Source organism: Loxodonta africana, chromosome 22 (assembly GCF_030014295.1).
Source record: "Loxodonta africana isolate mLoxAfr1 chromosome 22, mLoxAfr1.hap2, whole genome shotgun sequence".
In the NCBI taxonomy this organism is placed as follows: Eukaryota; Metazoa; Chordata; class Mammalia; order Proboscidea; family Elephantidae; genus Loxodonta; species Loxodonta africana.
In genome coordinates, this window is record NC_087363.1 from 75570954 (window position 1) to 75595109 (window position 24156).

At 42.9% G+C, this 24156-nt stretch overlaps 2 protein-coding genes across 2 annotated transcripts in view; both read right to left on the reverse strand.

Moving 5' to 3' along the window:
- PTPRN2 (protein tyrosine phosphatase receptor type N2) overlaps positions 1 to 24156 on the reverse strand; it is a 1410930-nt gene that overhangs the window by 621846 nt on the left and 764928 nt on the right. The window lies entirely within an intron of this gene.
- On the reverse strand, positions 3491 to 4563 carry LOC100669230 (GTP-binding nuclear protein Ran-like). The gene is given in 2 exon segments (XM_010600287.3): positions 3491 to 4293; positions 4296 to 4563. Coding segments are annotated over 2 exon segments (648 nt in total). The 5' UTR covers positions 4483 to 4563; the 3' UTR covers positions 3491 to 3832.

Below are 24156 nucleotides of genomic sequence, written 5' to 3' on the forward strand. Positions count from 1 at the left end.
ATAAGACCCAAAACTCACCTTATTCTGACACTGGCAGCACGTGATCGCTAGACTTACAGCACAAATGGTGTTCAAAAGCACTATGGCAGAGCTGGACATGCGCTGTTTGGGCTTCCAGAGAAAATGGATCGTACCAATGCAATACATGGCATTCAAATGTACATATGTGGATTCCTCTGGAAGAAGGAATTTCCAGAGTTGGACTCTTGACATAATCTTTTTCTGGCATCAATGCCAGAACCACACTTTCCCCATCAGATCTGACTTGTTAGAGGTGGACCACCCCAGACTTGCCTGTCTTCTGGGGACCCAAATGCTGTTACGGTCTTTTCCTTCCTAAGCACCCTCTTAGAATCTAATGAGTCTAAGTTCATTTACTTGTGTTCAGTAGAGGCCTTTTGAAGTGTGAGAAGAAATACCAGTTAAATCAGTTGTCATCGAGTTGACTTCAGCTGACGGTGAACCAATGCATGTCACAGTAGAACTATGTTCCATTGGGTTTTCAATGGATGATTTTTTAGAAGTACATTGCTAGGATTTTCTTCCAAGGTGCCTGTTATGAACTGAATTGTGTCCCCCCAAAATGTGTGTAAACTTGGCTAGGCCATGGTTCCCAGTATTGTGTAGTTATACATCATTTTGTGATCTGATGTGATTATCCTGTGTGTTGTAATTCATAACCTCTATGATGTTAATGAGGCAGGATTAGAGATAGTCCTGGTGGCATAGTGGCTAAGTGCTATGGCTGCTAACCAAAGAGCTGGCAGTTTGAATCCATCAGGCGCTCCTTGGAAACTCTATGGAGCAGTTCTACTCTGTCCTATAGGGTCACTATGAGTTGGAATTGACTCTATGGCAATGGGTTTGATGTTAATAAGACAGGACTCAATCTACAGGATTAGGTTGTACCTGGAGTCAATCACTTTTGAGGTATAAAAGAGAAAATCGAGCTGTGGGACCTCATTACCACCAAGAAAATAGTGCCAAGAGTGAAGCACATCCTTTGGACTTGGGGTCTCTGCACTGAGAAGCTCCTAGACCAGAGGAAGATTGATGACAAGGATCTTCCACCAGAGCTGACAGAGAGAAAAGCCTTCCCGTGGAGCTGGCACCCTGAATTTGGACTTCTAGCCTCCTAGATTGTAAGAAAATAAATTTCTGTTTGTTAAAGCCATCCACTTGTGGTATTTCTATATAGCAACACTAGATAACTAAGACAGTGGCTCTGGGTGGACTTGAACCTCCAACCATTTGGTTAGCAGCCATGCAGACTAACTGTCTGTACCACCCAGGAACTCCATGAGTAGTGGTTGATCTAAAAAAAAAAAAAAAAAAGCTGGATGTGAAGAGGAGTTGAATATTTCAAAAAAAAGAAGGGGCTTAAAAATCCTTAAAATTGAGCCATGGTTAGCAAACTTTCCTTTGATGGAATGCTCTCTCTCTAAGAAGGGTAGTTAGCAAGGTCTGGTTTTGCAGCTTTTAAATGTTTCATCACCATGCTCAAGCCTCCCTGCATGGGCTAGACTCAGTGCTCATGCCTCAGGCAGGGTTGCCCTCTGACAAGACACAACCAACTCTTCCTGCAGAATCCCTCTCAGGCAAAGTGAAGTGGACAGCAAGGCTGGCCAGCACCTCTCCTTTTCCATGTCTCTCTCCCCTCCCTTACTTTGGTGTCATACTAACTAAGCCCAGATCCATATCCCAACCCACACACCCTTCTCTCAAGGAACATCCTATCTGGGAACTATCAAAGATCTTAATTCAAATGAATGACTCCCATAAAGGCATTAAGGGTACTTCCACAAGTCCTAGGGTGGTGGTGAGTCTCCCACCTGTTCAGTCCTGCACCTTGTAGCCAACTGGCAATCCTGTACCATAAAGTGGTGGTAGCCTTAATCACACTGCCCAATGTCTTTGGGGGAGATTGCAGGCATAGCAGAGGCAGCTCTGATAGGCACTCAATAGAATTTTCTCCTTCATTTTACACTTAAGGATCAGGCCAGTCCTCCTTCAGAGCGGAGTCCACACTGGACCTATCGATCATATGCCGAATAAGCTAAACAAAGTAACAAGGGTGGTCCCAGGCATTTCAAACTCTTTCTTGGTTGTTGACAAGTTGATTTCTCCCCTTCATGCTCTTATTCTTCCATATTATTCAACATAGTCCAGGGCCAGGTTCTCCTTCCAGCACAAGAACACTAAATATAAGCAGATGTGCAGCCTGGTATCCTTTTTTTTTCATTTATTCACATTAGAATATACTTCCTGTTCCCTTGTAGACCTTACTAAGAAGTACCTATCATTTCCTCTCCTGCATTGAATACCACGACGGCGAAAATTACTGTTCATTCACAGAACCTATGAATTTTATAACACAGAAATCCCAACACTCCAAAAGATAACAAAGCAAAGGAGTATTTCACAAAAGAATGGTGCATCTGGAAGGGCGCATGCTGGAAGCAGGAAAGATGTCAGTTCATCAGCATCTTCAGAGAGATTAAATTTAAATTTAATATAAGTTACTGTGACAGAGGGTTAAAATACTTAAAACTTCTCAGTCATATTTTCACTTATATTCATACACTCATTCCTTCATTCTGCATATATTTCTTGGCATTTAAATGTATAAGACACTCTACAAGGCACTTTGTGGAATTCAAAGGAAAGCAGACAGAGTTTGCCTCCAGGGAGCTTACAGTTAGTTGGTGGTGGTTCTTGTTAGCTTCTGTCAAGCTGATTCCACACTTCTGGTCATCCCATGCACAACAGAACAGAAAGCTGCCAGGTCCTGCACCATCCCCATGACGTGCTATGGGTCAGACCATTGGGATCCACAGGGTTTTCAATGACTGATTTTCAGAGGTACATTGCCAGGCCTTTCTTCCTAATCTATCTTAGTCAGAAGCTCTGCTGAAACCCATTTAGCGTCATAGCAACATGCATGCCTCCGCTGACAGATGGGTGGTGGCTGTGCATCAGGTGCGTTGGCTAGGAGTCCAACCTGGGTTTCCTCTACGAAAGGCAAAGGATTCTACCACTGAACCACCATGGATGTACCGTTTGCCTCCTTACAGTTAGTAGAAGAGCTAAAATGAATGTATATAATTACTATTTTTTTTTATGTAGCAATGGTTCGGGCATGTAGATCTATAATAGCACTATCGTGTTGGGCTGAAGTTATGGCTCAGTGTTGGTCTGTTTGTCCTTGACAAGCTTAATAAGTGAAATGTCATAGCAAGGGGTGCCTCTTAAGGTACATATTGTGGTTGGTTATGTCTTGGTCTCTTTGCCCAGATAGCCCGTAAATATCTCCAGAGCCTAGCACAACATCTGAAACAAGAAGGTACTCAAGAATGTTTGCAAATGAGTGAATCCTTCCCAAAAAAGAGATGATGAATCAGCTGCTGAATGAAGATTGCTGAGCCCAATTCTCTCTAAAGTGGGTAAAACTGAATTGTTAAAACCTCTTCTGTGGTCTTTTTTTTTTTTTTTTTTAGGTATTTGAAATACAACTTTATTCTGGTTCTAAACAAAAAGGAATGGGAATGACAGGAACAAACAAGATTTCACCACTGAATATTGTGATGTGACTGTAGCAGTCTTATATTTGAAACTCAGGAAGGAAACAACTACATTCCAAAACAGCTAAATATGCAGGTCCAAAAAAACGAAGGTTTTTTTAACTGCCACATTCACTCCGAAGCCCATGCATCTCCCTCAGCATCCCAAAGATTATTATATAGCTAAAGTGGCAAACACACTGCACCACTGACATCACAGGACAGTTGCCTATAAAACTAGACTTCTGACGCTGGGCTCCAGCTTCATTCTCTCACAGGTCGTCATCCTCATCCGGGAGAGCAGTTGTCTGCGCAACCTCTAAATCATGCTCATATTGTGCTGCCAAAGCTGGGTCCATGACAACCTCTGGTGGGGCAAGAGTAGGCATGGCAACAAACTCCAAGTTAGGATCTCCAATTAGTTTTCTAGCAAGCCAAAGGAAGGGCTTTTCAAAGTTGTAGTTACTTTTGGCAGAAATGTCATAGTACTGAAGATTCTTCTTTCGGTGGAAGACGATGGATTTTGCCTTCACTTTCCTGTCCTTGATGTCCACTTTGTTGCCACACAACACAATGGGGATGTTTTCACATACTTGAACCAGATCTCTATGCCAGTTAGGCACGTTCCTGTAAGTAACTCTCGATGTTACATCACACATTATAATGGCACACTGGGCTTGGATGTAATAGCCATCTCTCAGTCCCCCAAATTTCTCCTGACCAGCTGTATCCCCACGTTGAATTTAATGGGTCCTCTGTTAGGATGGAACACAAGGGGATGGACCTCAACGCCCAAGGTGGCTACATACTTCTTCTCAAATTCACCAGTCAGATGACGTTTCACAAATGTAGTTTTTCCAGTACCACCATCACCAACCAATACGAGTTTAAACTGGACTTGGGGTTCTCCTTGGGCAGCCATCGTGATGGTCCTTCGAGAAGCGTCTCCGGGCCCCGTCTGACTGAGGGATGGAAAGATGGCGGAAGTGCAATTCAAACGCCCAGAGACCTCTTCTGTGGTCTTGAAGATAGGCATACAAGGAGACAGGCTGCCCCTCCTCTGTGCTCTGGGCTATTCAGCTAAGCATCCATTGGTTCTTGAAAGAAGTGGTGAGTCAGGAAGGCTGGGGTTTCATTGTGACCTTTGACATCCACTTAATGTTCTCAGGCGAGATGATTCAAACTTTCAGAAACTTAGTTTCCTCATCTGTGAAGTTAAATGTTGTATGAGACAATTTCAAAGGGCTCTTCCCACTCAAAGAGTCTATGAAACGGCCTTTGAAACATTGGGGTACATTTGTAAATGGCTGTCCTTTGCAAATGCATGATGGCTACGACCAAGTCACTTACCACTGGTCAAGTGACACAGCATTCCGAAGAAATGAGGTGGAAGACCACAACCCACACCAATCAGCTCCAATAGATTCAGACTCATCTTTAGTCCTCTTGGCAATTCTGTATTGTGAGAAGGCTCCACCAGGATGATGTCTTTGTCCTGTGGAAACACCCCCTAATAGTGTATTGGGTTTTGCCTGTCCTTGCTTGTTTGGAGATAATTGAGAAAAACATGTGCTGTTTGCTGTGGAATTTCTAGAAGCATGTAGCAATTACAAAGTCGGAAGAAATCACCTCATTTTCTCAGTGGTCCTCACAAGCCCCACCTCTGTGTGTTTGACCTGCTTTGCCCAGAGGTTAGTCCTGCTCCTGAGATCCTGCAGAGCAACAAAATTACAAACAGTAGCCCATCAACACAGCCTTTTTCCATCGAAAGTGTTTGTCCTTCAGTCACAGTAAATAGCTCTCCTAAAAGCTGTGCAGCTCTGTAATCGAAAAAGGCACAGTGCTATGCCAAACCAAGGTCCACAAGCAGAGGGGGCCTCTGTTTTAACCCCAGATATCCTCTTTGTGCTTTGTCAGAGGAGGCCGGCTGCAGGTAAGTCAACTAGTCTTAATACGTATTCTAAAAGTGCTCCCATTGTGGATTTTTATCTAAACTGGCCATATTTCTGGAAAGCGTATAAAGTTCCTTTTCAGATTGGAAACAGGAGAGACAATCAGAGGATTAAAAGAGTAAATATTAAGAATGAGAGACTATGAAAAAATATGACCACTCTAGGCAACATTATCTAATTTGATGGCTCCAACTATCACCATAATTCCCAGAACTAATACAAAGATTTGCACATCAACAAATGGTAACTGAAATTTCATGAGCTCTTGATCCAAACTTCTAAGAGTTTACCTGTGTATCTTACAAGTATCTTAAAACTCAGTATGTCTCAATCCCTAACCCTTTACTGTTCATCCCCAAGTTGTTCCCCCATTCTAATATGGGACACCATCATCTACCATGCTCAAAAAGGGAACAGCAGAGTTTTTATCCTCCCCCTTCTCACCTTCTTTAATGTATTTAGTGACCAAGTTTTTCCCATTCATTCTCTTGAATATCCCAAATGTTATTCCTCCTTTCTACTCATCTCATTCGCATTCTCTTCACAACAGCCTCCTGACATGGTCTCATGTGTACTCAATGTCTAGCCCATTTTCTACAGACCACTAGCACTGCCATTCATTCATTAAGCACATGTTCATGGACAGCCAGTCTCTGTGCCAGGCAGTGTGGATGCATACACAAGGAGCACAGCAGGTCTCACACATTTTGGTCTCACCAACTCTTTTCACTCAACATTGAGGACACCAAAGCACTTTGGCTCATGGGTGATATATATATATCACGTGTCTGCCAGTTTGTCGTACTGTGGGGGCCTGCTTGTTGCTGTGATGATGGAAGCTATGCAACCGGTATTCAGATACCAGCAGGGTCACCCATGGAGGACAGGTTTCAGCTGACCTTCCAGACTAAGAAAGACTAGGAAGAAGGGCCCGGCAGTCTACTTCTGAAAAGCATTAGCCAGTGAAAACCTTATGAATAGCAGTGGAACATTGTCTGATATAGTGCTGGAAGATGAGCACCCCAGGTTGGAAGGCACTCAAAAGATGACTGGGGAAGAGCTGCCTCCTCAAAGTAGAGTTGGCCTTAATGGTGTGGATGGAGTAAAGCTTTTGGGACCTTCATTTGCTGATGTGGCACAACTCCAAATGAGAAGAAACAGCTGCAAACTTCCATTAATAATCGGAACCTGGAATGTACAAAGTATGAATCTAGGAAAATTGGAAATCGTCAAAAATGAAATGGAATGCATAAACATCGATATCCTAGGCATTAGTGAGCTGAAATGGACTGGTATTAGCCATTTTGAATTGGACAATCATATGGTCTACTATGCTGGGAATGACAACTTGAAGAGGAATGGTATTGCATTCAATGTCAAAAAGAACGTTTCAAGATCTATCCTGAAGGACAACGCTGTCAGTGATAGGATAATATGTATATGCCTACAAGGAAGACCAGTTATTGCGATTATTATTCAAATTTACGCACCAACCACTAGGGCTAAAGATGAAGAAACAGAAGATTTTTATCAGCTGCTACAGTCTGAAATTGATCGAACATGCAATCAAGATGCATTGATAATTACTGGTGATTGGAATGCGAAAGTTGGAAACAAAGAAGAAGGATCAGTAGTTGGAAAATATGGCCTTGGTGATAGAAACAATGTCGGAGATTGAATGATAGAATTTTGCAAGACCATCGACTTCTTCATTGCAAATACCTTCTTTCACCAACATAAATGGTGACTATACACATGGACCTCACCAGACAGAACACACAGAAATCAAATTGACTATATCTGTGGAAAGAGACGATGGAAAAGCTCAATATCATCAGTCAGAACAAGGCTAGGGGCCGACTGTGGAACAGACCATCAATTGCTCATATGCAAGTTCAAGCTGAAACTGAAGAAAATCAGAGCAAGTCCATGAGAGCCAAAGTCTGACCTTGAGTATATCCCAACTGAATTTAGAGACCATCTGATGAATAGATTTGATGCATTAAACACTAGTGACCAAAGACCAGACAAGTTGTGCCATGACATCAAGGACATCATACATGAAAAAAGCAAGAGGTCAATGAAAAGACAGAAAAGAAAGAAAAGACCAAGGTGGATGTCAGAGGAGACTCTGAAAATTGCTCTTGAGCATTGAGCAGCTAAAGCAAAAGGAAGAATTGATGAAGTAAAAGAACTGAACAGAAGATTTCAAAGGGTCTCTCAAGAAGACAAAGTAAAGTATTCTAATGACATGTGCAAAGAGCTTGAGAGGGAAAACCAAAAGGGAAGAACACACTTCGTGTTTCTCAAGCTGAAAGAACTGAAGAAGAAATTCAAGCCTCAAGTTGCAATAGTGAAGGATTCTATGGGAAAAATATTGAATGACGCAGGAAGCATCAAAAGAAGATGGAAGGAATATACAGAGTCATTATACCAAAAAGGATTAGTCGATGTTCAACCATTTCAAGAGGTGGCATATGATTAGGAACTGATGGTACTGAAGGAAGAAGTCCAAGCTGCTCTGAAGGAACTGGCAAAAAACAACGCTCCAGAAATTGATGGAATATCAATTGAGATGTTTCAACAAACAGATGCAGCGCTGGAGGTGCTCACTCGTCTATGCCAAGAAATATGGAAGACAGCTTCCTGGCCAACTGACTGGAAGAGATCCATATTTATGCCTATTCCCAAGAAAGGTGATTCAGCCATATGTGGAAATTATAGAACAATATCATTAATATCACACGCAAGCAAAACTTTGCTAGAGATCATTCAAAAACAGCTGCAGCAGTATATCGACAGGGAACTGCCAGAAATTCAGGCCGGTTTCAGAAGAGGACATGGAACCAGGGATATCATTGCTGATGTCAGATGGATCCTGACGGAAAGCAAAGAATACCAGGATGTTTACTTGTGTTTTACTGACTATGCAAAGGCATTCGACTGTATGGATCATAACAAACTATGGATAACATTGCAAAGAATGGGAATTCCAGAACACTTAATTGTGCTCATGAGGAACCTGCACATAGATCAAGAGGCAGTTGTTCGGACAGAACAAGGGGATACTGATTGGTTTAAAGTCAAGAAAGGTGTGCATCAGGGTTGTATCCTTTCACCATGCCTATTCAATCTGTATGCTGAGCAAATAATTCGAGAAGCTGGACTACATGAAGAAGAATTCGGCATCAGGATTGGAGGAAGGCTCATTAACAACCTGCATTATGCAGATGACACAACTTTGCTTGCTGAAAGTGAAGAGGACTTGAAGCACTTACTGGTGAATATCAAAGACTACAGCCTTCAGTATGGATTCCACCTCAACATAAAGAAAATGAAAATCCTCACAACTGGACCAATAGGCAACACCATGATAAATGGGGAAAAGACTGGAATTGTCAAGGATTTCATTTTACTTGGATCCACAATCAACAGCCATGGAAGCAGCAGTCAAGAAATCAAATGACGGATTGCATTGGGCAAATATTCTGCAAAGGACCTCTTCAAAGTGTTGAAGGGCAAAGATGTCACCCTGAAGACTAAGGTACGCCTGACCCAAGCCATGGTATTTTCAATCGCCTCATATGCACGTGAAAGCTGGGCAATGAATAAGGAAGACCAAAGAAGAGTTGACGCTTTTGAATTGTGGTGTTGTTGAAGAATATTGAATATATCTTGGACTGCCAAAAGAACGAACCAATCTGTCTTGGAAGAAATGAGGCCAGAATGCTCCTTAGAGGCAAGGATGGTGAGACTGCATCTTACATACTTTGGACATGTTGTCAGGAGGGATGAATCCCTGGAGAAGGACATCATGCTTGGCAGAGTACAGGGTCAGCAGAAAAGAGGAAGACCTTCAACGAGGTGGATTGATACGGTGGCTGCAACAATGAGCTCAAGCATAACAATGATTGTGAGGATGGTGCAGGACTGGGCAGTGTTTCGTTCTGTCGTGCATAGGGTTGCTATGAGTCGGAACTGACTTGATGGCACCTAACAACAACAACAACAGATATATATATCATATTAGAAATGAAAACAGACATTTTAAAAGCTCAACACCACCACTCATATGTCAGTTTGCTATAGTGTGATGTCTTGCATGTTGCTATGATACTGGAAGCTATGCCACCAGTATTTCAAATACCAGCAGGGTCGCCACGGTGGGCAGGTTTCAGTGGAGCTTCCAGACTAAGATAGACTAGAAAGTAAGATCAGCCAACGAAAGTCCTATGGATTACAAGAGAATAATTTCTGATAAAATGCTGGAAGATGAGCCCTGCGAGTTAGAAGGTACTCAAAATACACAGTGGCCACAAAAATGGACTTGAGCATACCAGCAATCATGAAGACGGGACAGGACCGGGCAATATTTTGTTCTGTTGTACACTGGGCCATACAGATGAGCCAACTCCAAGGCAGCTAACAAAACCAACAACACCATGTCTACACAAGCACATATTCCTTTTGCTGCCAGAGCGATGATGTCATCTCACAGCAGGAAGTCTCTAGAAAATGCCACTCAATTTTCGTGAATGAATGAGAGTCAAACAGGCAACAAACATGGTAGTGTGACTGTGAAAGTAGTGTTGACCCCACAGACTCTCTAAACGGGCCTCAGGAACCTCAGGAGTCCCCATGTAATCCTTCCAGAATGACTGACTTAGACAGCATCTCTACCCTTTAAATTCCATAAAACCCCTTCCCTACACTTAAAATCCAATAATGTCAAAATCACAGTAGGAAAACCATTTGCTCCTTATCGGTGTTCCCTTCAAACCCCTTCCCTCTCAGACCCGCCGCCATTTCATCTTCGGCTCCCCCACTCTTCTGGTTTCCAGCCCTTTCCTCTAATCACCTGCTCGTTCCTGAAGAGACTGGACCTTAACGCCTTTGTCTGCTGGGTTGACAAGATGCTTCTCCCCTGACTCCTCTGCCTGATGAAATCTCACTCACGTTTTAGACCCAGCTCAGGTGTTAACTCCTTGGTAAAGCATCTACCTCCTTCCCAGGCAAATTTTAAATTCACTGAAGGCCAGGATGCCTAATGATCAATTTGACTAGGATTCTATTCCCTTTTAAGTGCTTTCGTATCTGTTTTGAATTTCTATTATATTTGTCATATTTCAACATTTTACGGATTTTTAAATCAAATCCATTCAGACTATCCTATTCTTTCTCTGCCACTTTTTTTTTCACATCTTAAGGATTTTGAACCAATGTTTCTAAGGGAGCATCAGGGCTTAATTTGACATGTCTAATCAGTATTTTAAAAATGTTACCACTTGTACTTGACAGGGCCAATTACAGAAACTTCCACATCTCCAGGACATCATTTCCCTATCTTGTTTGCATGGTATAAACAACCTTCAGAAAGGAGCTTGGAGTTTCTTTTCTTTCTAGAGAAAATAATTCTAATGGTATTGTGACAAAAACCTGCACAGAAGTACATCACTAGCCCATCTGCTCCTGAGGGTTATGTCCTGGCCTTTATCCTGACACCCTGGGCCACCAACTTTGGGCAAGTAGATTCCACCCTGTTGGGTATGACATCAATTGCCCTTAATTGATTTAACTCTGGGATCAGAACAGTGCAGAGTACAGTAATTACTCTGAGTTAATTCGATGGCACTAGTATGGCTTTTATTGAGAGAAATTTCAGTTTTTAAGGAAAGGGTCTATTGGCAAATTTTCTTAAAAAACATCAACAAAGAACATAATGGAAAAAGATTTCTGGTCATTCACAATGTTGCACATCTAATAATTATTTGTAAGTGTATACGTTTAAGTCAGAAGTACACCTAGATATAGGTTTTTTAAAGTCTTAAAAGGGTCAAAATATGTCAAAAAGACTAGGACACCAAAATGAATCCAAAAAAATCCTCAAAATGCAGCTTCTTTTTAGATGGACTAATCATTAGGCAACCGGTCAATGGCAAACTGGTTGGCAGCGAGTGAGTCAACTACTATTCCTTTCTTTGTTGTTTTCAGACACAGGCCTTCAATACTATGCATGTCACTCAATTCTGACCAGGTACCATATTTTTATGGAAATAACACATGCCTTCTACATTTGTTTGCCAACTGTGCCTTCCCCTCATGAGGTTATTTTCATAAGCGCCACAAAACCAATGTTGCTGTAAAAAAATAATTAGGATAGCACACTTACGGAAATATCTCACAGGGGGAAGGCATGGTTGGCAAACAAACATACAAGGTGCATGTTATTTGCATAAAAATACAGTATTTTCACATGCTTATATAGCCAACTAGGCGGTATGCCTCTTGGGGAAGGAATTATAGCATGCAACATATGACATGTAGTGTAAAAAAAAAAAAATTTTTTTTTTTAGTGTATAATATGTGGTAAATAATGTATCACTAAGTCCATCAAATAGTAAGTGTTTTATAAATGTTAACAGAATAAAGACAAAATTTGAAATAATGCATTTTAACGAATGAATCCTCTCTAGCTCCCAATAGTGTAATTTCATCATAAGGGGAAAGAGTTATCATTTCTGTACTACAAGTGAAAGTGTTTGTTTTCCAATAGATTTTCAAATTTTTACTTTTATGTAGTTAAGATTACAGGTTGCTATCTCCTGAATGCTGGCTGCTTTGATGTGGGAGGAAGAAAGGGGAACACTGGCTGGCTCAGAGACTGGGTACAAAATGCCCAGTGCTGAAATGTGGGTGCCTCAAGGATTTATTTTTTTGGTCTGCTCCTCTTTGCTGGGCACATCCTCATAGAGTGCCCTTATGCATGCTCATTGTTCCAACCCGTGATGCCTGCGATGGTTAGACTTAGGTATCCCCTAGATTAGTCTGTAGTGCCCTGTTATTCAGTCAAACACTCATCTAGGTATAACCATGAAGGCATTTTGTAGATGAGGTTAACGTCTAAGATCAGTTGACTCTAAGTAACTCTCGATGATGTGGGTGGGCCTCATCTAATCAATTAAAGGCCATAAGAGCAAAACCTGAGGTTTCCTGGAGAAGAAGACATTCTGCCTGGGAACTGTAACACAGGACTCTTGCCTGAGTTCCCAGCCTGCTTCCCCAAGCAGACAAGGGCACATGCACTAACTGTGGGCAGTCACGTTCTCTCAGAGACTCAGCTTCCTTATGTCAAAACTGAGTTCTATCAGTGGATTTCAACTTGGCTCCAAAGACGTCCATGGCTTCCACTGAGTATCTCGGGGTTCAGCCGGGAGTGCTGCTGGGGATGCTGCAGTAAGCTGGGACGGTGTTGAAACATTCCATGAGTTTATGATCTCTGAAGTTGCCTGGTTCAAACTGGGCCCCAGTAAGATTTAAAAAAAAAAAAATCCCCAAGTCATGTGCTAGTCAGTGGTGGAGTTGAGAATAAAACAAGGGTCTCCTGTCTTCCAGGAGGCATTGATTCCACTGCTCCACATGGGTTTCCTAACGCCTTCAGCTGGAGGTTAACACCTCCATGTCTCTATGAGGGGCTTCCCCAGACAGCTGGGTTCTTTGGCATACCCAAATTATAGAAGGGGGCATGTCAATTAGTTAAATGTGACTCGATATAAACAGGAAATTAAAAAATAAGGTAGAGAGTTAGGTTTTCTATATGTATGACTGATCAGATAAAACATAGGATGCCAGGTTAAATTTGAATGTCAGATAAACAACAAGTAATTTTTAGTATAAGCATTTCCCATATTTTGGATGGGATATACTTATACTAAAAAATTACTCGTTGTTTACCTGAAATTCAAATTTTATTGGGCATCCTGTATTTTCATTTGTGAAACCTGGCATCATCAATTGCACAAAGATGACACCCAAGTGTTGAAAAACCTAAAGAATATTAAGCATTTTCAAAATGCAAAATGCCTCCCTTTACCTCATAGTTGAATACGAGCTGACTCTGTGAGGGGTGGTTTTTTCTACTCAGGCTGCACGTAAGAATCGCCTGGGTTGATTTTTTAAAGTACAGATGCCAAGGCCCCATCCCACACTGATAAAACCAGAAATTTGGGGGGAGTTGGGATTTAGCAACAGTGTTTTTAAAAAGACTCCCTCAGTAGTCCAAAGTGTGGTCCTCAGACCAGTGCCACCAGCACTGCCTGGGACCTTGTTAGAAATACAAACTCTCTGGACTCAGCCCAGACTTACTCAATTAAAACACGGGGACTCAGGAACCTATGTTTCAACAAAATCTCCCAGGTGATTCTGAGGCAGCTGGCATTTGAAAGCCACTGCTTTAGAACCTCAGTAGTGAATTCTCAAAGTCCACTGTGGGCACAGCAGGGTTGCCAGCAGACGGGCATGCCCAGGGCTACCAGAAAGGCTGCATAGAGCCTGGTTCTAGTTCTCTGTATGACACAGAGGCCTTGATCTGATCCTAAGCCAGCTGCAGCTCCCACTTCTGCATCCTTACCTGAGGATGAACAAACAGCCCAGTGTGTGAGCCCAGCTAGTGGGAGTCACAGATACTTAGAGGCTAAAGGTGCCCTTTCCAAATCTGCACTTTCTTCCCTCCATTCCCCAAATGCAAACCACACTGCCTGGTGAGGAAACCTCGGTCGAGAGAGGCTTAATGATTTACCCAAAGCAATAGGTAGTGGCAGAGTGGGATAACTCAGGGTTAAGCTTTGCACTGCTCTAGGGAGTTGACTGGAGGACAGGGCCTAGGTAAGTCAAGATATGTATATAAACACATCAAGTGATCTGCTCTATGTATCTCATTATGTGTGCACAGGTGCTTTCAAAATGGAATAAGGCATTAGATCACTACCTTTAATAATAAGGACACTATTTTTGCTGCACTTGGCCAATTTCAAAGCCTAAGCTGACCGTTAGAGTGCGTTTGACACCCAGTTGGCCAGGCAGGTTTGAACTTGCCCACCAGACTCCCTGAGATGTGATCCAATCCCCAGCCCTCAGCAGTGAATATCAAACCAGGTTCAGCCTTATCAAGATCCTGCTCCAGGCTGGGTCCCCACTGAGTTCAGCAGATGCCCAGTGGATGCACTAGCCAAAGCATCGACAATTTCCCTCTATTTTCTCCACCTATCCAGTAGATTTTTGAATCTGCTGTCTCCACATGTCCTTTCACCATTCTTCCTCACTGTTCCTCTTGACCAGTCTGCTCCCATTTCTAATGTCTAAGCCTTGCTTCTGCATTTTCATCTCTGATGCTCAAGGAAGTGAGCTCCCTGCCTGCCTCCTGGAGCTGGAACTCTGGTAAACAGTTTCCTTCCAGAGGGAGAGCTGACAGCCAGACTCCAGTCAGGCCCTGGGCTTCTGACGGTCGAGGTGCTATTGCATAACACCAGATTAAGTGGGGGCGGGGGGGGGGTGGAGAGGACATGATGTGGAGAATGAGGTGGAGAACGAGGTTCAGAAGGAAGGAAAGGGGGAGGAGGAGGGGGAGAAAATCATGAGCAGAAAAGGAAGAGGAAAATAAGAAGAAAAAGAAAGGAGAGGAGGAAGAGGAGTCATTACCTTTGTATAGCACCCATGCTTTATAATGCCATGTGTTAGGCATTCATATATAGCATCCAATTTTATTCTCATAGGAATCCTTAGGATCTAATATCATTAACCCAATTTTACAGATGAGGTAAGTGAGGCTCAGCGATCTGGTGACTTATCCAAAGTCAACTAAGTTTTATTTAGCACAGCTGCAATTCGAGCCAGGTCTATTCGGTTCTAAGGACAGTACTTTATCTTCTGTGGCATAGTACTTTAAATCTTGATTATATAAGTAAAGAATGAAAAGAATTTCAGTATGAAACCACAAGGAGACAGAGATCTCATTAAAGGGTGGAGAAGAAGACAAAGACAGAAAGGTTATGGACCCTGGGATGCAGATCAGAGAAGAACAGAGCCAAGTAACTTATCAATAATTTTTACAAATATGTGAAGGAAAATTATTAGGGCATCTTGGGAGTTCATAGCCACACAAACTATTAAATTGTTTTGTCAGTTATTCTTTCTTCATGTGTCCATCCTCTCTTCTGTATCTCTCTACTGTTATAACCTCTAGTAAAAGTATACTGCATAGCATGTCAGATACAACCCCATGAAAAACAGAAAAGGAGAAGGTTATAGCTTCTCAGTGTTTGTTGGATGGAAGCACAATGATATGTTTTTCTGATTGTGGTGCAGTGGTGGGGAGAGATGGATCCTGATAGTTATGCATGTTTTGTGAATTTTTAATTTTATGCTTAATGAGATAGTTTGAATGAGACAATTTATCTGTGGGATGGCGTCTGGGGTAACACTGAAAAAAAAAAAAAAACCCAAAATGGCGAAGAATTATTAACTTTACAGAGAATAGTGACCAACTATCCATTCAAGAAAATGTAACAAAATGTCAGAAGGTTGTCATAGTCTCTTCCACAACAGAGATCCAACAAACAGGTTCAACATTGTTAGGCACAAGGAAAGTATAGAAGTGTGAACTATGGTATCAAGAACTTGAAATCTAGATCTTGATTTAGATTGGGAATTAAGATCAAGACACATTTATACCAAAAGCCACTGCCGTCCAGTAGATTTCGACTCATAGTGACCCTGCAGGACAGAGTAGAACTGTCCAGCAGGGTTTCTAAGGCTGTAAATCTTTACAGAAGCTGACTGCCACATCTTTCTCCCAAGGAGCCACTGATGGGTTTGAATTACCGATCTTTTGGTTAGCAGTCAGCAGCCACTGGAGACACATTAACTCGATCCTATTCAACAAACATTTGTTAAGTAAACACACGCCTACCATGCGTTAGGTGGAGTACTATGCTCTGGGGTACAGCTGTGAACAAGACCGCCAGGTGGAAATATATTTTCAAACATTATATATAATCAAATGATAAATAGTGGGAATTCAGATCATAAATACTCAGAAAGAGGAAAATTCAGTGAGACCTGTCATGTTCAGAGAGTAAGCACTGAAGATTTGCTGGAAGTTGGACCCATGAAGGAAGGGCGGGACTCGGCCAGGAGAGAAGAGAGGTGAGAATGACCATGCTGGGTTTGTGGGGAAGGATCAATTCCAATCTGTCTGCATTCAGAAAGGACACACTTGATGAATTTTCAAGGCCCCTTCCTACTTATATTTCTTTCCTTAACCCTTTCCACTGCCTCAAATATCTTTTTCTTAATTGTACAGTAGCAAAGGGAGAAACAGGCTCTGCCAATTTTCAGACAATGCCCAACATCTCAGACCAGTGGTTTGATACCTTGACTGCCCATTAGGACCCGGTAAGGAGCTTTTTAAAACTGTCCATGCAGAGTCCTACCCCACTTGAGTCAGCAGCCAAGGTTGAGAACCAGCACTCTAGACTCATGACAATCTCTCTCCTAACTTGGGCATTGAAGCATGGGTTCCAAATGATGTCAACAGTGTTCAAAGAATATTGGGAGATGCCTGGTTAAACAAAGTTAAGCAGATTTTATTTCTCATAAGACAAAAAAACAAAAACTCCAACCAGTTACAGTCAAATTAATTCTGACTCATGGCAACCCCATGTGTTTCAGAGTAGACTTGTGCTCCATAGGGTTTTCAATGTTTGATTCTTTGGAAGTAGATTGCCAGGTCTTTCTTATGAGGCACCCCTGGGCAAACTGGAAGCACTAACCTTTCAGTTAGCAGTCAAGCACTTAACCATTTGCACCACCTGGGGACTCTTTTTTCACAGGAGCACTCAGATATTTGAGCCAATTTTGATCAATGTTAACTAAGTTGGAATTGGATATTACTGACTACATCTGGCTGGAATATGTTAATACTGCTCAAAAACAGTTTAAGCAGATGGGAACTTGGTTGAACTAGTATAACATGATCAAAACTGGATTGAAGGGATTTTTTTCTATTGCATTTTCTAATTGGCTAGCTCTGGTTCATAGAACCATTGGGTGATTTTTATAGACTGACATCTGTCCAGGAAGGAGGAAATGAAGACAGTGAGGATGTGTAAGTCTGGCTGTAAAGGTAAGGCTGGTGTAAGGTCACAGGTGTGTGTGTTGGGGGTGGAGGAGTGTGAGGCTGAGGGAGAGTCTTGATCAGCTTTAAATATAGATGGAAAGGCATCATTAGAGCAGTAGTCAAATATTGCTAACACTGGAATCACCTGGAATTCCTTAAAAAATACTGGTGACTGCCTCCCACTCCTAGACATTCTGATTTAATTGGCACAAGGGGTGACCCGGGCAGTGGCAATTTGGAAGCAGACAGGATAATTGGGAGAACATGACCCCTCATATGTGGGGTGGTCAGAAGAAGGCTGCCTCTTGGCATGGGAAAGAGGCACCCCAGGACCTCACAGCTGCATTAACAGGCTTGTGTTTCCATCCCAGAAAGGACCTTGCCATACCACCGCCATCCCATTCCCAAAGAGGGGGCCTTCCTTTTTTAAGTTCTGAGTACCTTCCAAATGTCTGGCAGGAAGAAGGAATCACTGATTCTACCATCTTCTAACAACCTGACAGCTCACTTTCCATTTCACCAGGACAGACTGTTTCAACGTTACTCCTTCCCCTGCTGCTCATCACATCATGTCTAGAGAAGTAACCATGTGGGCCAAAAGGCACCTAGGCAGCCAGGGGGAGAAACTTGGGAGGGGAAAGGCCCTGGAGATTCTGTAAATCCCACCATTGGCTTCAGAACAAATGAACAAATTCATTTTAGATGAGCATCTTTGCTAGGGGAGGTAGTGCTGTTCTCACAACAACTACATATGGGTGGCCATTGCTGAACCCAAGAGTAAGCTCCAACGAACGTTAGGGAGACCCCACAGGGCCTTTGAGGAAAATTTCACTTTTTTTTTTTACTTATTTATTTATTTTTACTGTGCTTTAAGTGAAAGTTTACAGTTCTAGTTTCTCTTACAAAAATTTAAACACACATTGTTATGTGACCCTAGTTGCTCCCCTATAATGTGGCAGCACGTTCCTCCTTTCCACCCCAGATTTCTCTTGTCCAGTTGACCAGCTCCTATCCTTTTCTGCCTTCTCATCTTGCTCCCTGACAGGAGCTGCTCATTTAGTCTTCTCAGAAGCACACTCCTCACCACCATCATTTTATGTCTTACAGTCCAGTCTAATCTTTGAAGAGTTGGCTTTGGGGGTGGTTTTAATTTTCGGCTAACAGACAGTCCAGGGGCCACGTCTTCCAGGGTGCGAAATTCCACTTTTTGAGGCAATCCTGTTTGTCTACGTGTAGTCATCTCACACTAGAAGTTCCGACTAGAAGCTCTCAGAGCAGATGGTTTTCTCTTAAATTTTTTATCCTGGAATATTATAGAATCACAGAATTTTGGAGTTTGAAGAGATCTAGCTTCCCCTTTTACAGATGAGGAAACTGAAGCCCAGAGAGATGGAATCCTTGTTCATGCTCTCACAAGCAGTGTGGGGACAGCAGTGTCTGGAGCTCTCTAGCCGGGGGAATGAGATTTGCAGCATTAGTCAACATAAAGCATGGTGTGGGTACTAAGGGCCAATCATCATACCCTTGTTAAAAAACCATTTTTATCTGCAGTATGCTGTTAGATGGAGCTGCCCTTGTTTTTTCTGGGACAAGCACAGGGCTTTAGAATCCGCCTAGACAAACTGCAGATGCCCCTTACTTAGTGTTTTCTTTGGGGGAGATACGGAGTCTAGGCCTGTACAATTCATTTATTTGCCAAGGTCTTCCTTTTACCTCCAGTCTTTCTTCATTGCAATTTGCCACAGATTCATCAGCTCATTCTACTCCCAAATCTCATCACCTCTTCAAATACATTCAATGTCTTCCCACTGCCTATAGACGAGCTTCGGAGCGTTTTTCACAGTGTGGATCCCACAGAAAACAGTCATGTTTGTAGAGGACACTAGGTTCATTTTTTTAGGGAGGTAGTTCCCCGAGTGGTCTTCAGAACAGCAGCATCAGCACCACCTAGGAACTTGGATGAAATACTGATTCTCAGGTGCTACCCCAGGCCCCAGCCTTCCAGGATCTTCTGGTGGACACTGAAGTTAAAGAAGCACTGCTCTAGGTAGTTTGTTACTACAGAGACTGCCCTGGGGGTTCAGGCCACCCCAGCCCTGTCCAGACAGAGGTGGCACATGAACTCGGATGGGGAGTCGAAGGACAATGAGGAAGGCGGCCCCCTGCTCCATTCTGTAAGCTTCTCAGCCTAAGGCAGGCTCCAGCTGGGGAAGGGGAGACAGCTTAAATTGGGTGAGGGAATGAAACTTTGATATTAAACTAGAGTGAACTTTTCATACTTGAAAAATAAATCTATTCATCCCTCCCTAAGAATGACTGGAGACACTCTATGATCTGCTGGTAGTTTTACCCAAGATGGAGAAAATAAAATCAACAGAGTAATGAGAAGGGATAAAACTGTTTTCTGATATTACCCTACAGAGTCCATTTCAGTTAGCTAATATACCCAGTAAATATGTGAGGATCAATTAATTAGTGAGCTTTTTCCTACCCAAGAATCTCTGGAAGAGGTAGACACCATGGAGGATTTCCATCAGATTCAGGAATAGGGTGGTTAGTGGGGGAAGTAATGAAAAGAAGGCTCTAAGGTCAGGAACACAGCAGCCTAATGGAGCTGACCAGACATAAAGGAAGAACATAACTTAGGTTCTAGAAAGGACATCTGCTTTCCTGTTTCAGTTGTCCCACTTCTAAGTTCCAATAGTCTGAATCTTGAGTGTTGATTTATTGAAGGTGAGATTCCCAATCTGGCTTCTGCAGACCTAAGGAAACAGGAGCTCCTGGTTTCAAATTTCTCTCACTACTCCCCACCTCTGCCTCCTGTCTTGAGGTAGCAGAAATCACTGATATGACATTCTTTGAAGAGAAAGATGCTACCTAGCTTTCATCATTTCTCATTTTCTTCCTACCTGCCTGAACATCTGAGCCCAGTTAAAGCCCTTGCTGGAGGCTCTTGTCAAGAAGAAACTTCTGTCAAATAATAGCCAAAACACTAGTTGCTGGGACCCACCAGGTCACAGCCAGCCAGAATGGGCTTCTGCAAGCCAGCCTCGAAAAGACAGTTCCCCCCAGCGGGGGTGAGCTGGGCCCCACCAGTGCGGGGGATTAGATGAGCCTCCTTTAGCAGTAATAAGAAGTACATAGGCTGGGGGAGCGGGCATCAGGGAGCTGGAGGGTGACAAGACAGACTGGCTGAGAATACTGATTCTACCACCAATAGAGTGACCATGCCCTGGAGCGGTTTCTATCTCAAGTATTTCATTCATTCTTTCCTAAGTGTACTTGTTATATTACAAGCCCTCATTTTTGGTTTGGTCAAAGTGTTGTGGTACCATGATTGTGGCTGGGTTCACCGTGTGAAGATTAGCAGAAGAGATGACCTGTCACATTCCCCACCACCACTGTCACCATCCACCAGAGGCTCCCGCTGTCTGCGTCCTGCTAGTTTCAGGTTAGCCAAGGAGCAGGGCTGGGAGGTTTACAACACGCTGGGCACCAGGAAAAACTACAACCCATCTCTCTACCAAGACCTACAACAGGCCTGGCCTTACTTCTGAGCCAGAAGACAGAAGTCAGGAGAAAAGTCATCAAATCTTTACTCAGCAATACAGTGAAGGATTAGCTGATCCCAACCCCCACAAACGATTTATTCGTTTTAAGGGATGGTGGGGGGTGGGGGGGTGAGGCGGGGCGGGGGAGAGAGGTCAAAGACTTTCCTGCTCTTGTAAAATAACCAAACTAGCTATCTGAAGTCTCTTCAGCTGGTTCATGCCTCACGAGAGTTTTTGTAGATCGTTTTCCCAAGAAGACACTCAAAAAAAAAAAAAAGAAAAAAAAAGAAAAAGTGAGAATCAGCTAGTGCTTAGAAAAGTTTCTTCAATCCAGGGAATGCAGCAGGTAAAAATATTCCTTATGCACTGAATGAAACCACTTAGACTAAGAATACTTTAAGTTACTTCTTTTCACGCCATTTCACACATGTCTATTTTTGTCCCAAGGCAAGGATTCTGCACTGTACCTTTTTGACATATCTGTATACAAATGAGAGGCTTTTAATTATTAACATGTAACCCAGATGTTAAGGCCCACAGCAGCAGCTAAGGGTGCACAACCTTGAAGGAATAGACACACAGAACCTCTCACCCGGCTGCCCCAATTGCTGATGTAGGTCACCCAGGAAGCCATGGGGATCGGATGTCACAACTGTGGAACTAAATACTTTGAAGAATGAAGGTAGAGGTGGCCCCAGTTTGGGATTCCACCAAAACTGATCCTGAAATACGGATTTGCGTGCAAGTAATTTATTTAGGAGGTGATTCCAGGAAACATGGTGAGGCAGTGGGGAAGTGAGACTAGAAAAAGGAAGAAAGCCATTTATAAAGATGTGGGCAACTGGGGCTTGGTCCTGTTGGAGTCCTCTGAGACACTGTGTAGAACATGGTTCGGAACATCTGAGTGGCCAGGAGGACTCCCTGGTTGGTTCAAAAGGTTAATTTGCTCAACTGCTAATCAAAAGGTTGGTGTTTTGAGTGCAGAGGTGCCTTGGAAGAAAGGCCTGGTGATCTACTTCTGAAAACCAAATGGAGCACAGTTTTACTATGACACACATGGTGTCGTCATGAGTCGGAAATGATTGGAGGCCAACTAGTTTAGTTTTTTTGTCTGTTTGGAGGGGTCAAGAAGGGTGTGCATTTACTTATCAACTCCTATCCACTCCTATCCTCGTTCTTTGAGGGTCTCTCTGAGGAATTCTCGAAATTCTGGCCTGTCCTGGGCATGGGATGAAGGAGTTTGCTCAGCCAGAAGATGCTCAGATTGAGAGAGGCAGAAGGTTAAGGATGGAGGCCGCCATCACATACACGGACTACGCGTGGACCCAGGGTGGACTGTGGGGATATGCGCAGGGCACAGACAGGGTCTGATCGAGAGGTTCTTCAAAAATGGGTTTAAAGGTCTCCAAATTTATTTGTGTTACATTTATCTGTTTCCTGTTTGTAGTGGTTAATTTTATGTGTCAAGTAGGCTAGGCTATGATGCCACCCACTTTTTGGTCAAATGCTAGTCTAGATGTTTCTGTGGAGGTATTTACATGTAATTAGCATTTACACCAGTTGGCATTAAATAAAGCACGTTATCCTCCATTATGTGGGTGGGGTTCATCCAATCAGCTGAAGGCTTTAAGAGCAGAAAACTGAGGTTTCCACGGGAAGGATGATTTTGCCTCAAGAGTATAAACAGACATCCTGCAGGAGTCCATCCCCCCATCGCCTGGCCTACCGATTTGGGGAGATGAGGCTGCTGAAATTTCTAGCCTGTCACCAGACCTATAGGCTTTGGATTTGTCAGCCCTCACAACCCCATGAACCAATTTCTTTACTATTTCTCTCCTATACCTCTTATTGTTTCTGTTCCTCTGGAGAACCCTAAGTCAGATTTTTGTACAATGGCTGGTTCTAGAGAAACAGAATCATAAGGATGAGTTTTCTGAATTGGTTTTGGGGTTTCTGGAACTGGTTCTCAAGTCTGGCTAGATTTAAAGACACTATTAACTCTATTTCTAATAGTAAAGAGGGCACTGTTAGCCCATGCTGTGATGTGGCAATTATTGTTGTTGTGTGCTGTCGAGTTGATTCTGACTCATAACAACCCTATATGACAGAGTAGAACTGATGCATAGGGTTTCCTAGGCTGTAATCTAGCCTAGGGATCAGATCACCAGGTCTTTTCTCCCGTGGAGTCTCTGGTGGGTTCAAACCACTGAGCTTTAGGTTAGCAGATGACCACTTTACCATTACGCCACTACTAGATACTCGTAATCAAATACTTATGAGAGACAAAGTTCTGGATGGTTATGTATTTGATTCCTTAGGCCATTTCTTTCAAACTAATGAATACAATGACATTGACTAGTTGCTCCTAATCTCACTGGACAAAGTGGGGCAAGAAAAGGAAGAGTATAGGGCTTCCAAGTCCCAGCTCAAGTACCATATAAGGGACCCGAAAGTCATTATGTGTGCCCTGAAAAAAACAAATCCTATCTCCTGTAGCTACAGAGCTGAGTTGCTGACAACCAAGCCCAGAATCTTATCCTATAAGTGGCTGAATTTATTTGACTCTCTAGACTGTCACGTCTTGAGAGCATTGACAGGACCTTATTCCTCTGAATTCTCAGCACCCAGCACAGTGCCTGGCATGGTAAATATTTGTTGAATGCATCAATCAGCATGGAGTCTTACATCACTGAACCAAAGACATCAGTGGCTCAGGAAATGCTATGAAAAGAACACCAAAGACTAGCTTCGCTGAGGGTCAGCTTTGCCTGTGTGTCTACAATTTCCAGCCAGCATAGCATGCCTCAGAGTACATTAAAACCCTACAGAGGTATCCTAGAAAGTTGACTCTCCACGACATTATGGGCCCAGGCACTTACAGTTCCAGCCACCACGGGACTTCTCCCATCTCTTCTGTCTTTGCACCAGCTGATCTGCAAGCTTTGGCTCCCCCAGTTGTGGAATGTGTAGAAGTACACAATTGTTGGAAGAGAAAACTTTGGTAAGTCTAGAAATAACCCTTCTCCCAGTCATTTCTAACAAGTTTGTGAGCTCCTATAAACTTCTGTATATTTTATATTTCTTGTGGTGCCATGAGCAGTGCCAAGACTCCCATAAGCCCTCAGTGAGTGACTGCTGAA